This window comes from Sabethes cyaneus, chromosome 1 (assembly GCF_943734655.1).
Source record: "Sabethes cyaneus chromosome 1, idSabCyanKW18_F2, whole genome shotgun sequence".
Taxonomy (NCBI): domain Eukaryota; kingdom Metazoa; phylum Arthropoda; class Insecta; order Diptera; family Culicidae; genus Sabethes; species Sabethes cyaneus.
Window position 1 is genome coordinate 91,347,177 of NC_071353.1, and position 15,855 is coordinate 91,363,031.

The 15,855-nt window shown below is 38.8% G+C and overlaps 1 protein-coding gene across 1 annotated transcript in view; it reads left to right on the plus strand.

The window, feature by feature from the left end:
* The first annotated feature begins 1,652 nt into the window (after positions 1 to 1,652).
* Positions 1,653 to 15,855, plus strand: part of LOC128745938 (glutathione hydrolase 1 proenzyme-like) — a 322,529-nt gene continuing 308,326 nt past the window's right edge. The window contains exons 1-2 of the mRNA XM_053842999.1: positions 1,653 to 1,716; positions 1,768 to 1,968. Of these exons, the coding sequence (XP_053698974.1) occupies positions 1,653 to 1,716; positions 1,768 to 1,968 (265 nt within the window). The remainder of the gene's footprint in view (positions 1,717 to 1,767; positions 1,969 to 15,855) is intronic.

The window sequence follows — 15,855 nt, forward strand, 5'->3', positions numbered from 1 at the left end:
CCTTTACAGAAACTATGCCAAGCAATAGGCCAAAGTATTGTTGTTGCAGTTGAAAACCGTAATAATCAACCTGCGACATTTGGTTTTATTCCCGAATGTGAGGTGTTCGCTCATTGATGCGCTATACAGCGCACCACGTGCGACATAGTTGCGACACACACAACAAGAATAAAACCGAATGTCGCACGTCGATTATTACGTTTTTAAACTGCAACAACAATATATCTTCGAAGGCCGGCCCTTTTTTAGTGATTCTTCATTTCTGCCTTTCGTAGTTACCACCTTTTTAGCCGCTCGTTACTTTAGCATAAAACAAAAGGTTAGTCGAAAATCGGCTAAATTTTCATCAGTTTGTTTATCGTTGCAAACGTTTCGTCTCACACCCATCTGGCAAAGCAGGGAACGGGAAAGACCCGCTAGTTTGACATTGTTTGCTGAGAAAGCAAAATTACGTGAGGCCATGAACCAGCAGCAGTGATTTCGCAGCTGAAATTTTGGATTTAGCCGCAGGCAACGTAGGTTGTGTGACGACAAGAAGACCAGTATCTTTCGCAACTGGCCTTTCGTATCGATGGAGAAACGAGCAAACGTTTCTTCGGAGTTGATTAAGGTGTTCTGCCAAACATTCCAGCTGTTGTATTGCCCAAGAGAAGAAAGTCGATATTTTTAACAGTTGTATAAATTACCAGAAACCGTCCTTTTGAGGATGAAAACGTGTATCCTAATATGTGAAATACTTGTCAAAAGTTTATAGGGACTTTTGGCTTACTTGATGTGAGGCACATGCTTAAAGCTCAAGAGTATTTTTTATTCTGACCCGATCTCTTTAATTATCATCATGATCGCATCTCATCGATTGCTTACCAAGATACCAATACTTATTTGGTTAAGGGTACCAGAGTTCTTCCTCCTTATTTAGTTTTTAGCTTAATCAATATAAATTTCAAATCCTGATTAATAATAATTTAATCGATTAATACATATCCACTGTTTGCTTATTATCTAATATTTGAGAATGATTTTATGAGATATACGTGCACCTTCGTATTTGCTTCAAACAATTTTGCTTATGTTAGACGTTTCGAACGCGCTTTACATTTCCTACATAGCTACGTGACAGAAGGGGAAGCTGGCTGGGAAGGAACCGACAGATAGTGGGTCGAGAATCGTGAGTATGAATGTATATTCCGCCCCAGCTTCGAAACTTCTGGACTGTTCTTAATCAAACGACGTTCGTCAAACACATATTTTTTGTCATAAAAGAAGGCGAAAAAAGCGAGAGACGGTCTCTTATAAGGGAAGAGATAGGTTCAAATGAGTAGAAGGGTGCGTTTTTCTTGCATTTGAAACGATATCAGTTATACCAGTTGCTGAATTTCTGAAAGGGGACAGAACGTGGCCATCAACAAAGAGGAGGTTCAAAAACGTAAAACAGGTTTTGCGTCGATTTATAATTCCTGTAAGACCTGTAAGTTCCTGTAAGAAGAAGACAGATTTACACCTGGGTGAGGGACAACATAAGGGGAACTTAGAGAGTAGACACATTCAAATAAAAAAAGGAGTTAGATCGGGCAATCAGTTTTTAACAATTATACAATAAATCAACTTGTTAAAAAAAATCCTTTTTTCACATCAATGTAGGACTAACCAACATGCAATCTATGGGAATCGGTGGCGGATTCATCATGAATATTTATATAAAGGAAGAGAACAAAGGTTAGTGCTCAGATTAATATATGTTTTTCCATAATAATTTATGAATTTTAGCGTACACTCTGGATGCACGGGAAATATCGGCGAAAGCAGCAACCGAAGACATGCATGTACATGATCCTTCAACTACGAATGAAGGACCCCTATCAATTGCAACACCAGGCGAACTAAAAGGTTATTGGGAAGCACACAAAAGATTCGGAAAGTTACCATGGAAAGAAGTATTGCAACCTTCTATTGATATTTGCAATAATGGTAGGTTAATCTTAATGAACGGAATCTTTTTGCCTTTCTATAAATATATAAATATATAGTACAGTAAATATATAGTAGTAAATATATAGTACAGGTATACCTCGATAGTACGTACACCTTTGCTTCGTTTAGCGTACGTATTACCGAAATGTACGTACTATCGAATCACAATCTTAGGCTTTGAAGCGTTGTTGTATTATGCTTAATATTGCATGAAATTTGCAGATTTTCATACACCATTGAATAAATATATTTTTTAGTGGTATCGATTTAATATAGCGCGTATTTTTAATTTTTTTTACCTTTGTTATACTATATAACAAAGGTTTAGAAACTGGTCGAAAAACGCGAAATAGAACCAAGGCCCGGAGGGCCAAGTGTCATATACCAATCGATAGGGTTCGACGAATTGAGCAATGTCTGTATGTATGTGTGTGTATGTATGTGTGTGCAGCTCATTTTCAATCGCCTGTTTCTCGGAGATGGCTAAACCGATTCATCCGCTATTACTTTTGTTTGAAAGGTATTTATGCCTAGTATATATCACTATAAAGTTGTTTCGTGGTATGACGTTTCGTTTAAAAGTTATAGGCAAAAATGTGAAAACTACGTGACACGGTTTTTCCAGAACTACACAACCAATTTTAATGATCTTAGTATCAAATGAAAGCACTTACTATTGCTAAACTTTTTACCAAATTTCATTGAAAACAAATATGCAGTTTAAAAGTTACGCTTAAAAAACCAGTTTTGACAAGGTCCAAATGATCGCCTGTTTCTCAGAGATGGCCAAACCGATTTATGCGCTATTAGTTTCATTTAAAAGGTAATATAGTCGGATAGATCACTATTGAATTGTTTTTTGATTGGACGTTTAATTTGAAAGTTATGAGCTACCGTATACACCACGCCAAAATTAACTTTAATTTATAATGATTTTAACCAAGATAATTTACCTAATTTCAATTATTTTAATACCAAACGAGAGGTTTTGGCACTACGAATATATATGCAAAATTGCATAAGAATTGGTTTTTCCGGTAAAAAGATATTAACCCTCGAACACTCGCGCTAACTTTTGTAACACAGTTATTCGCGCTTACAATAGCCCAAAACTAAAAACCTGATTTAATCCACCTAGTGGTGAAAGGAACCATTGCTATTCGGTCTTACTTGCTATTTGAGATAGAAATCGACACGTCTTCGGAAAATAATTCATCTATTGGTTAACGTTGCATTGTGCGTTGGTTTACATAAAATATTTGGAAATTGAAAAAGTTTACAAAATTTGAACAAAATAGAAGCACTTATAAATTTTGATAGTTCCTTTTCTCATGAAATTGCTGAGTAAGTTGTTACTAATGTGGGTAAGTGCAAGTAAAAGTAAGTTGTAAGAAGAAATATCATTCTTTAACATATACATTGCGTAGCAAAGGTCTAGTTTATAGGTTTTTGAACTATGCATAATTTGCTGTAATGCCATTCTATTTGATTGCCATATTGTTATATAGTTACAAATCATTGTTTAACTAATGTGTGTTCTTCAATAAACTTGTTATTTATTTATTTATTAACATTGATCCATCTGACAACAGTGTCTACATGAATAAAACGTACTAAATTACTACTAACAGGCTAACTAGATTACATTCAAACTTTGCAAGCGATTTCGAAAACAATTAGCAGAACAATTAAAATCAAAGTGACTATATACACGATTAAACATACAACACATAGCTCTGATTGGCTCATTTTGTCCGTAATCAGTTCTTCTAAAATCCAGCCGAAGAAAATCTGAGCTGCGAAGGGCACGTGGAGCAGCGTTTATGTTAATTTGAGCGAGGATATTTGGAGAGTCCAATTCGCCCAGCAAAACTTTCCTGATGAAGAGTATCCTATCAATATTTCTCCTTTTAGCGAGAGTTTCCATATCGAGTAATTTACAACGGTCTTGATACGGCGGGAGCACTGAAGGGTTTTGCCAGGGAAGGTGTCTCAATGCGTATCGTAAAAAATTCCGTTGAACTGCATCAAGTCTGGAAGACCAAATTCCAGTGTAAGGGCTCCAAACTACAGCAGCGTATTCCAAGATAGACCGAACGATAGAATAGTACAAAGCGCGTAAACAGTACGGATCTCTGAACTCTTTGGACACTCGAAATATAAAACCCAAATTTTGATTGGCCTTGGATATAATGTAGGAGTAGTGCTCCCGAAAGTTAAGATGCGAGTCAAGTATCACTCCTAGATCTTTAACAACATATACCCTTTCCAAGCGCTCGTTGCCGATGTGATAACTCCAAGTAATGGGTTCTTTTTTACGGTTAAAGGAAATAACCGAACACTTGCACACACTAATAGAAAGTTCATTCTTTCGACACCATTCCACAAAGATATCGATGAGCTTTTGCAATGTTTGGCAATCTTCAAATGATTTGCCCAGTACGTAAATTTTCAGGTCATCAGCGTAGAGCAATCTACAGCCTTTTGGAAGCACAGTACACACGTCGTTGAAAAATAAGGAAACAGAAGGGGCCCGAGATTGCTTCCTTGTGGTACGCCAGATCGATTGCGAAATTCGCTAGAAGATGCGTTACCTAGTTTTACTGAGAGGCGGCGATTCACTAAGTACGATTTCAACCAGTTAACAAAGCTCGACGCTGCACCCATACGCTCTATTTCAGCTACAAGCAGATTGTGATCCACACGGTCGAAGGCAGCTTTCAGGTCAGTGTACACTGTGTCAATTTGAGCACCATTTTCTATTTTCCGTACACAATATGATGTAAATTCCGCTAGATTAGTGACAGTGGATCGTCCAGGGTAGAATCCGTGCTGATCACAAGAGATGTGTCGTTTTGCCTCGTACATCAGCTGTTTACTTATAAGGATTTCAAGCAGTTTCGAGCCACTGCTCAGAGATGTAATTCCACGGTAGTTAGCCACATCAGCACGATCTCCCTTCTTGTATACAGGAAGTAAGATGGACTCCTTCCAGGCATCTGGGAACGTCGATTGCGATATGGACTGGTTACAAACAGCAGTGAGAGGTGCACAAAGAGCATCACAACATTTTTTAAAAATAATCGGTGGGATGCCATCCGGTCCAGGCCGCCACGATGACTTTAGTTTGTAGATCGCATTTTTAATGTCTGCTTCCGTAAACGTCACATTCCGCATTTCTAAAATACCCTGTTCAACATTCAGAAGTGCCTCGTCCATTTGCTGTGCAAAAATAAATCCGTTTTTAAATACACTGGCAAAGTGCCCGGCAAACAATTCACAAATTTCACGCGGAGAGCTTGCCAAATCATCGTTGTTAGACATTACCGATGGCAGACCCAGTGTTTTTCGTTTCCCGTTCACAAATGACCAAAAACTTTTGGGGTTGCGTTTCAAGTCATTTTGAGTTCGCTGAACATGTAGGGAATATAGTTGACGATTATAGTCTCTATAAGCATTGCTTGCGAGTACAAACTCTCTTTTCGTGTACGGGTTCCGATTATTCGAGTAGTATCGAAGAGCTCTCGCACGTCCACTTTTTAATTCACGTAAACGACGGTTTGACCAGGCAGGGTTAGGTTTTGGTCGAGGCTTGGGAACATGTAGGATAAATAGTGCTCGCAGTGTATTATTCAGGTAAGATACTGCTTCATCGACATTCACAGCATTGTATAAAGGCGCTCAGTCAACTTGTGCGATCGCACGGTGCAAAACAGCAAAATCAGTCCTTCGAAAATCAAACTGAGCATTCTCAATTGGCTCGGTAAGAGAGACAGGAACGGAACAGCGCAGTAAAACGAGTAGAGCAGGGTGGTACGAGTCCAGTTCAATAAGTGGTTCAACAACTTCACTGATACTACACTCTTCTAAAGCATTTTCATTGGCAAACACTAAATCAAGAATGCGATTTCTACAATTAACGATGTGATTCAGTTGCTTCATGTTAAGTAGCGACATGCCATCAATAAGAATGGAGCTGGATCTACTGAATGACGATTCGGTTGGATGGGCAAATAAATAGCCAGTAACACCTTCTTTCCAAACCAGATTAGACTGGTTAAAATCCCCAAATAGAAAATGAAGATCGTGAATTTCCAAGGAATCGACAATTTGGCGCTTTCAACATATCGCTTTATGTAGTTATGATCGATAGCATATTCAGGCGGCAAGTAAACTACCCCTATACAGACATTGGCAATAACAGTAAAAATACGCACCCATAAATACTCTAGATCGGCATCAATAGATACAGATACGCACTTTGAGCCCAGCTTATTTGATACTGCAATGAGAACTCCTCCACCTCTTTTTTCCCTGTCGCCTTTACATCACGATCCCTACGATACACTGTGTACCGATGGCCGAAGAGCTGGGTTGAGAGAAACTGCTCATTCAACCATGTCTCGGTAAGAACAATTACATCGTATTGAGCATCCAGCATAGCCAAAAAGAAGTTGTCAACCTTGGTACGAAGCCCTCTAGTGTTTTGAGCAGGAACAAGCACAAGCAGGAACATCCATATTTGCAGGTCTACAATCAACCAAATGATTTTCTCCTAAATTCCGGATGCGAATTGGGGTCGTCAATGCCTGGGATATTCGACTGGAAAGATGTTTGGCGATTACGGTGTGTAGTATCATCCATCGCTTCGGATGGACATATACTAGTGTTTTTACCTTCAAGAGTGATAGTTAATGCTGAATCGTATGATGTAACTGGGAGCAGCTGAGTGGTTTTTGCGTCACCAGACCGGAATCCAAGCTCGAAGCCGCCAGTGTAAGCGTCAGAATGTGCATATCCAGATGTTGGGTTCATTGCGTTACATACATGTAACTTGTCAGCGATCGGTAATAGTTGGTATGTATAAAAATCAATCCTCGAACGTGCTTTATGCAAACGCTTCTGATAGAGAGAGCACACCGTGCTCCATGCCGAGTGACAAGTGTCCAGCATATTATCAGCAGTAAGCTTGTGCAGAGTGTTAAATTTACAACAGTTTACGCATTTTTGGAAACCAGCTCGGCAATCTTTTGCATTATGCGATTCACCACATATGGGACAGCAAATCAGATTAGTACATTCTGATGATTTGTGGCCATATTCTGAGCAGTTAAGGGGGCATAGTACTTTTTCAATTCTAAAAAATCGAATTTTTTTTATTGTTTATACCAAAAGATTAACATTTTTAGCATATGTGTTTGAAACCGTTTCGATGAATTCCAAAAAATGACAAAGTTACAGTCATTTGTACCGCGCATGTCTGGAACAATTGCACAGCGCATAAAAACTTCAATGCCGTTTTTCTCGAAAGGTTTTGAAAGTCGGTACCATAAATATCTCAAGAACGGCTCGAGCAATTCTCATGATTCTTTTTTTGTTTTAAAGCCAACGAAATTATCTAGTGTTTGACCCATCCTTTTTTCGATATTGCAATTTTTGTATTTTTGAGAAATGTTTAAAGTCAATTTTTTCTACTAAAAACCTTACTTTTATATTTGAATGTCCGCCATTTTGTTATGCGTTCGAATTTTAAAAAAAGGATGGGTCAAACCCGAGATAATTTAATGTACTTTCATGTCGTTTTAGAATTTTTCATTTCGGATAAGCCCCCGAGCGCCAATCCATGGTACCGCAATTCATGTTTTTTTTCGAATGATCATGTTCAAGGAGCCGTAGGGGAGGAGGGAAGAGGTTCCTATGTATAAACAAAATTGTAAATATTAGTATAAAATACAATGTTTAGAATGCAAAAAACCCGAATCAATTCGCCTTCCGCGTTATCGAGAAAAAAATATTTGAAATACGGCCAAAAATATGGTGTAAAAAGTACTATGCCCCCTTAAAGCAACGTAAAACATTAACATGCTCAGTAACCTTGCATCGGTCCCAACCAATGTTAACATATTTCAGATTGATCAAGTGTGCAAAAGCATTCGGATCAGTTTCAACGATGGCCGTGACGGGAATAGACTGCTTGTCATTGTTTTGGAAGCGAATGATTTTCAAATCTGCAGTGCTAGATAAATTATTCTGCTTCGTTTCATGACTTAGTTTCATGCTTAGTTTCATGACCAAATCCTCTTTAGATATTTCATCGGAAAGCCCAACGATTTTTACCCTCGGCTTAAGCGGCAATTCAATGCTAATAGTGTAATTATTGGCTAGTCGGTTTTTGGCGGACTCTTTGCAATCACATCTTACGATAACCTCACCGCACAGTGGCGCCAGTCAGAACAAAACTGAGACAAAACTAATAAAATTGGCAAAGTAGCATGGAACTTACATATTTTGTATATAACTGTGAACCAAATTGACCACTAAAACTTAAAGTTTTCAAATATTAAAAAAATCAATAATTAGGGTGTCTCTAAAATAATTCTCTAAGAAAAGTTTCATAACTACTTGAACTATTATTTTTATTTTGTGTTTTTTTGTATTGGGATAATTAGGAGAAGTAGTAATGACCTTGTAACACTCAGCAAATCATAAGGTTGCGCCACATTTAAAAGTAAATTTTGAATTTAAAAAATAGCGCTTTCTCCAGCCAATAACCATGTTTATTCACTAAAATTTGAATATCAAAGTGTCACTTCTGCTCTGTCGACCTGGTACTAACCTGTACCTGCTAAATGCTCAAAGATTTACTTTAAAAATATCTGTAACAGTATTGCTTGAAGTAATTACAAAGTGGAATTGCCTAAAAACACATGGTTCTATAAAATTCAATATTTTTAGTCTTTGCGCAAATCTGCGCAAAATGCGGATATGATTTTTGGAAAGTAGACTAAATTCTACATAGAATATGAAAAAATGACGGTTACCTTCCGTTCCCAAAAAAAGATGCTAAACTTTGAAAATGCGAAGTCACATGTGTGTTACTATTTGGAGATTTGAAGCAAATATATTTTAGAGTGTACTTGATTTTCGTCAATCTGCAAAATAAGGTGCTAATCTATAACCATTTCAATGCCAAATCACGTTTTTTGTATGCAAATACCTAACAGGATACGATTAAAAACCGTTTTTCGAAATTTGCGTTGAATGAAAAATATGAGAAGTTGTCACACAAACCTCAGATTCAAAAATTTCTCCAAAAAGCTGTATCATTCCCAGCACTTTGAAATTTTGCAATTAAGTTATTTAGTCTGTCTACTTTCATAGAAAAATAATACTTCATGAAAAACTTTAACTCCATTTTGGGTGTTTTGTCCCAATATTTTCCACTGTGCACCGTTATCTTTGCATCGTAGACTTTTAACAGCAAATTCAATAGGGTCCAGCTTATTGCAAATTTCACGTTTGGTTGCATCTGCTGTTTGGTCTTTCAGCGGCTTAAACGAAATAGTCTGCTCCAAATCGCTCACTGTTTTGGTTTTAGAAACGGGCAATTTATTGTTCACAGCAGATGAAGTAGACTGAGGTTGTTGTTTGCTGGGCTGAGCCAAAGGGGACTTTTGTGAGCTGGATGGAATACGTCTTTTACCTGAGCGAAGTTGACCGACTTCTAGATCGTATGACGTGGTATTTTGTGCTACACGGGTAACATCGGCATAAGATGAATTGCCATTAATCGGTGTGACCGTAATTGATGGGTTGCTAGCCAGATTGTTCGCTTTAAACTGATCAAGACTGTTGTTAATTATGTCAGTAACCTGGCTGGTTATGAGCAAAATGTCAGAATTATTTGATGCATCTTCTTCTTCTTCAGCAGCATAGAGCCGGGGTGGCTCGTGCTGTTTCAAGCACTCGTCTCCATTCAACTCGGTCTTGGGCCACTCGTCGCCAATTTCCTAGTCGTCTCAGAAGTCGCAAATCGCTTTCGACCTGGTCGAGCCATCGTGCACGTTGGGCCCCCCTGTTCCTGGTGCCGGTGGGGTTGTTGAAGAGGACCGTTTTCGTCGCACTGTCGTCCGGCATCCTTACGACGTGTCCGGCCCACCGTAACCTGCTAACTTTCGCTAGATGTACGATGGGAGTCTCCCCAAGCAGTGCCTGTAGCTCGTGATTCATACGCCTCCGCCACTCTCCGCTTTCAGTTTGTACTCCGCCAAATATCGTCCGCAGCACTTTCCGCTCAAACACGGCAAGGGCGCGTATGTCCTCCGTAAGCAGCGTCACGGCTTCAAGTCCATAAAGAACTACCGGTCTAATAATGGTTTTGTACATTGTTAGCTTCGTGCGGCGGCGTATGCTTCCTGATCGTAGCGTTTTACGAAGGGCAAAGTAGGCCCGATTTCCCGCTTGGATGCGCCGCTGGATCTCCTTGATGGAACATTTGATGCATTGATACTTTAAATTGTTAGGAAAATAGATCAGCATAAACCGACAGAAAATCACAGAAACGAAGCAAGCAGCATGTGAGCTGTACCGCAATTGGCCCCAACTGGCATTTTCTCTCGTTTCTTCATATAGAAAAATGGTGCAGAAAAACTATCAACAAATGTAAAATGTTTAAAATGTATCCGTCTGTTGGTAATCGAATAATTCGGAGTCAAAATTAGGGTACGTTTTATAATCAAAGTTCTACAGATCCTAAACAAGCAGACATAGTATACCTATATTCAGTAAAGTTGTGTATTTTCACTATTTGTACAATTTTGTAATACATGAAAAAGTCATACAACAATTACAAAACGAGCTGAAATAGAAAATCTGAAAAATAAGATTTCTCTATCTTCGCTGAAGAGATAGAAGGTTACTGTCTTCAGCAAAGTTTCTTGCAATAATATGCTCTAAAACTTTGCAGAACACATCAATGTGTTATATTGAAACTGAAGAAAAATAATTTTTTTTATTTTACTTTTAGGTGGATTAGTCAAAATTTAAATTCTGCCAGACGATAGAGCATTCAATTTCAAAAAACTCTTCCAAAGGTTGGATAAACTTAAAACCAAGTTTTCCTAGTCAAAACTCTAGTGCGAACGTTTTCTTTGGTTTTGGGCTATTGTGCGCGCGAGTAACTGTGTTACAAAAGTTAGCGCGAGTGTTCGAGGGTTAATATCTTTTGACCGGAAAAACCAATTCTTATGAAATTTTGCATATATATTCATAGTGTCAAAACCTCTCGTGTGACATTAAAATAATTGAAATTAAGCAAATTAACTTGGTTAAAATCATTATAAATTATAGTTAATTTTGGTGTGGCGTATACGGTCGCTCATAACTTTCAAACTAAACGTCCAATCAAAAACCCGATTTAATCCACCTTGTGGTGAAAGGAACCTTTGTTATACCATACCATTTGATATGGGCATTTCCAGCTCAAATATTATTTTTGCTTTGTATTTGAATTTGTAATTTTCATAAAACTGACAGAGTCAAATTATATACGTATCACTTTGAACTAAATTCTTATATAAACTGTTTCTTAGGCCCAGCCATTCTCAAGTTATTCAGATGTGAAATCTAAAAATTATCTATTAGAGTCAACACATGCAAAGTATCCGATAACCGTGTAATCGGATTTGAACCAAATTTTGTCAGATTGTTCATTTTAGGTCAGAAAGCAAACATCATAAATTTGGTGCCGATTGATACGATTAGTGGTAGTACCCCCTTTTTAAAAAAGATCCGTTTTGTCAAACCTTTTCATTTTTTACTTACAGATAAACATGGAAATCTCGACCAACATGTCAAAAGGTCCGATGTGCAAATGAGAGATTCTCTTTGCGTTTCCTCTCTTATGCTTATTACGGTGGCATAAATACATTTCAACCCAATTATTCTGAAGGATAAGCTTTCCAATAACACCAGTAACCGTTTCATGCAAAATAGACGCATTCAAGTGTATGTATGCCGCCGTAATAAGCGTTAGAGACGAGATGCAAAGAGAATCTTTCACTTGCACATTGGACCTTTTGATATGTTGCTCGTCAAATATTAGGTTTAGAAAGAAACTATTTTCACATTCAAAATCCAATTCCAATCGAAAATAGTCGAGTAAAAAATGCTTTTTTTAGCGTTTTGAGCTGGAAATGATCATACAGAAATCGACACGTCTTCAGAACTTAATTCAACTGTTTGTTAATGCTGTGCTAGTTATCATCCATATGCATCCTAACAATAAACAATCTTCAGTGTGTATTTTAACGTACTAAATAACTTTATAGAACATATGAAAGCAATGAAAACAGTGTGTACAGAATTTTTGAGCAGAACTGATTTTAAAGTGGCTGTTAGCCTCGGGGTACAATGCTAGCCTAACAAGCCAATCGTCGTATGTTCGAATCTCGACTGATCGGTGCCGTTACAGAGTTAATAGGATCTTTGCCCTAGCCCTTAATTTTCCTGTACTCTAATAACCGGCTGCGAAGTCTGTCGATAAAGAAGGGTCAAGTTCTGAAGGACGATTACACCCATGGCTTTGCTTTGCTTGATTTTAAACTGGTTTCTTTAAACAAATCATTAAATTTCGCAACCAGTAAGAGATAGATAGTTACTATTTGCAACAAAGTTGCTTATTTTAGTGTGTTCTACAATTTTTGTGAAGACGCTAGTTTTTTGGACGCGTTTCAAAATTAAAAAATTCGTGTCACCCTTTTAAGCGGATTCACGGTGACCCTAAAAGTGTAAGAAAATGTGCTATATTTTATTAATTAACTGCTGCAAAGAAACACCCGTTGAAAAATTACACACTTTTACTATATTATTCTGTTTTTGAGGTTTGGTCCCATTAAACGTTTGGTCATTAAAGTTTTCTTGAATAAATTTCATCAATCATTTTTAAATATCTTTTGACCAGTAGAACCAATCCTTATGAAATTTGGCAAATACATTTGCAGTGTTAAGACGTTTAATACTAAAACAATTGAAACTAGATAGATTATCTTGGTTAAAATCGCTGTAAAGTATTGTAAATTTTAACGTGTAACTTCAATTGCTCATAACTTTCAAACTAAAAGTCCAATCAAAAAACCATTCAATAGCGATCTTTCCGGCTATATTACCTTTCAAATAAAACTAATAGCGCATAAATCGGTTTGGCCATCTCTGAGAAACAGGCGATCATTTGGACCTTGTCAAAACTGGTTTTTTAAGCGTAACTTTTAAACTGCATATTTCTTTTGTGTTACACTTACCATATACTTTGCATAGTTTAGCGATAGCAAGAGCTTTCATTTGGTATTAAGATCATTAAAATTGGTAGTGTAGTTCCGGAGAAAACCGTGTCACGTAGTTTTCACATTTTTGCCTATAACTTTTAAACGAAACGTCGTACCACGAAACAACTGGATGGTGATATACTAGGCATAAATACCTTTCAAACAAAAGTAATAGCGGATGAATCGGTTTAGCCATCTCCGAGAAATAGGCGATAGAAAATGAGCTGCACACACATACACACACACACACACACACACACACACACACACACACACACACACACACACACACACACACACACACACACACACACACACACACACACACACACACACACACACACACACACACACACACACACACATACACACACACACACACACACATACACACACACATACACACACACACACACACACACACACACACACACACACACACACACACACACACACACACACACACACACACACACACACACACACACACACACACACACACACACACACACACACACACACACACACACAAATTCACACACACAGAAAATTCCAGTTGGGGCCAACCACCTCACGTGGTGCTTGCTTCGTTTCTGTGATGTCGGATTATGCTGATCTATTTTCCTAACAATTTAAAGTATTAATGCATTGAATACTTCTGACATTTTGCTCATAATAAGTTTACTGAAGAACATACGTTAGTTAAACAACGATTTGCAACTATATAACAATATGGCATTCAAAAACCTATACATGTTGTACAAAATACAACAGCGTGAGTAACCGAAGGTTAACAAAAATTGATGAAGTTTATGCAAGAAAATTTTATTGATGTGAATCAAATAGAATGACTGTTCGGGCAAAGCACTGATTCGCCGGATCGTGGGGTCAGGTAAATGTACTGCACCGGCTGTGATATGGATTGGTCTTAGTCGACACTAGCGTAATTTTACAAACGAGGCACCTATGTGCTCCAATCTTTATTGATCGCGATAGAGATTTGGATGTGCGGTGTGTGATCGATAAGAGTCTTTATTTTACTGACTATGTAATAGCAATTCAATTAATTATATAGGTAAGAGAGCAACTGGTATAAAAAATGTCTATTGGCACGAAAGAGAGTGCTATTATCTCCTATCATTTAGGGTAGAATTTCTAATTTTGGCGTTAACATTCCGCCCACCGTTGAAATTTGAATTTCAAGTAATAATTATAATGATATAGCATAATTAAATATAAAGTAATCATTGTTCAGGTTGCAATCAATATGGATTCTGCTGCATCTCGTCCATCATCGGCTGAAGTAGATTAACCTTCCCGCTGCTCTAGAGACCCGCTGCTTGGCTCCTGCTGCTTCGTTAGCATCGACCAATGGTTGTGGGTTGACCCTCGGACATCGGACGTGGTGATTTCCAATTTGGGTATCAGGTATCTGTTAAAATACGTCGACTTTAGGTGGAGGAGATGTGGTCCCGCATAGTTGATGGAACGTAGATACTTAACTTGTGAGAGGACCATAAGGCCCTCTCCCATCCAACATTGCCTAGTTTGCTGGAACCTCGAACGACTGGAACGTTGCTGTGTTCAGTGGTTGGTTGTCTTCGATCGGTAGAACACAGACTCGGTTGATTGCCCGTTGATATACGCCTTCTTTGGTTCGAATGCTGATGACACGAATACGATTGTCGCTGCCAGCAAATATTTCGATCACGCGACCGAATCTCCATTTCAGTGGTGGCAAATTGTCCTCTCGCAGTAATACCATCGTACCAATTTGTATGTTGTTTCGTTCGTGAGTCCACCGAGTACGCTGCTGAAGACTAGACAGATATTCGGTAGACCAACGCTTCCAAACACGACGCAAGTATTCTTGGATTGTTTGCCACTGCGACAGACGGTTTGAGGGTACCTCCTCGTATGAGGGTTCCGGGATGGCAGTTAATTGGCGGTGCGCCAAGAAATGACTTGCCGTAAGAACGTCTATATCATCTGGATCGTTGCTAAGTTGAGTTAACGGCCTGGAGTTTAGACAAGCTTCTACCTGGGTGAGAATAGTTAGCATTTGTTCGGATGTTACAAGCGATGTCTTCAGTGTCCTGTAGAGATGAGTTTTGAGAGCCTTAACCGCGGCCTCCCACAGCCCGCCGAAATGAGGTGATCTTGGCGGTATGAAGCAGAACTCAATGCCCTCGTCCGAGCACTGACGCATTATGTCGATGCGGGTTTGCTGTGAACGAAACAATTCCAAGAACTCGTTCAGAATTCTACGAGTCCCGACGAAATTCGTGGCGTTGTCGCAGTAGATGGATTTGGGTACACCACGTCTGGCAGCAAATCGTATCAGAGCGGCGAGAAAAGACTCAGCAGATAAACTGCCGACGAGCTCCAGATGGACAGCCTTCGTTGACATGTAGACAAAAACTGCTGCGTAGCATTTTTGTGAGGCAGCTCTACGATGAGGTGGTCTTAAATGGAACGGACCACAAAAATCCACACCAGAATTTAAAAACGGAAGTACAGGTGATACTCGAACAGACGGAAGATCTGCCATTAGCTGTTCCGATGCGCTGGGCTTACAGCGAAAGCAGGTGACACAGTGATGCATCACGTAACGGGCCAGATTGCGGAGTCTGAGTGGCCAGAACCTTTGCCGCACTGACGACATCAAAAGTTGGGGTCCAGCATGTAAAAGTTTGACATGATAATGTCGCACAATTAGAAGAGCGAGAGGATGCTTGCTGTCGAGAATCATCGGTTGTTTTTGATCATACGGAACTAGTGC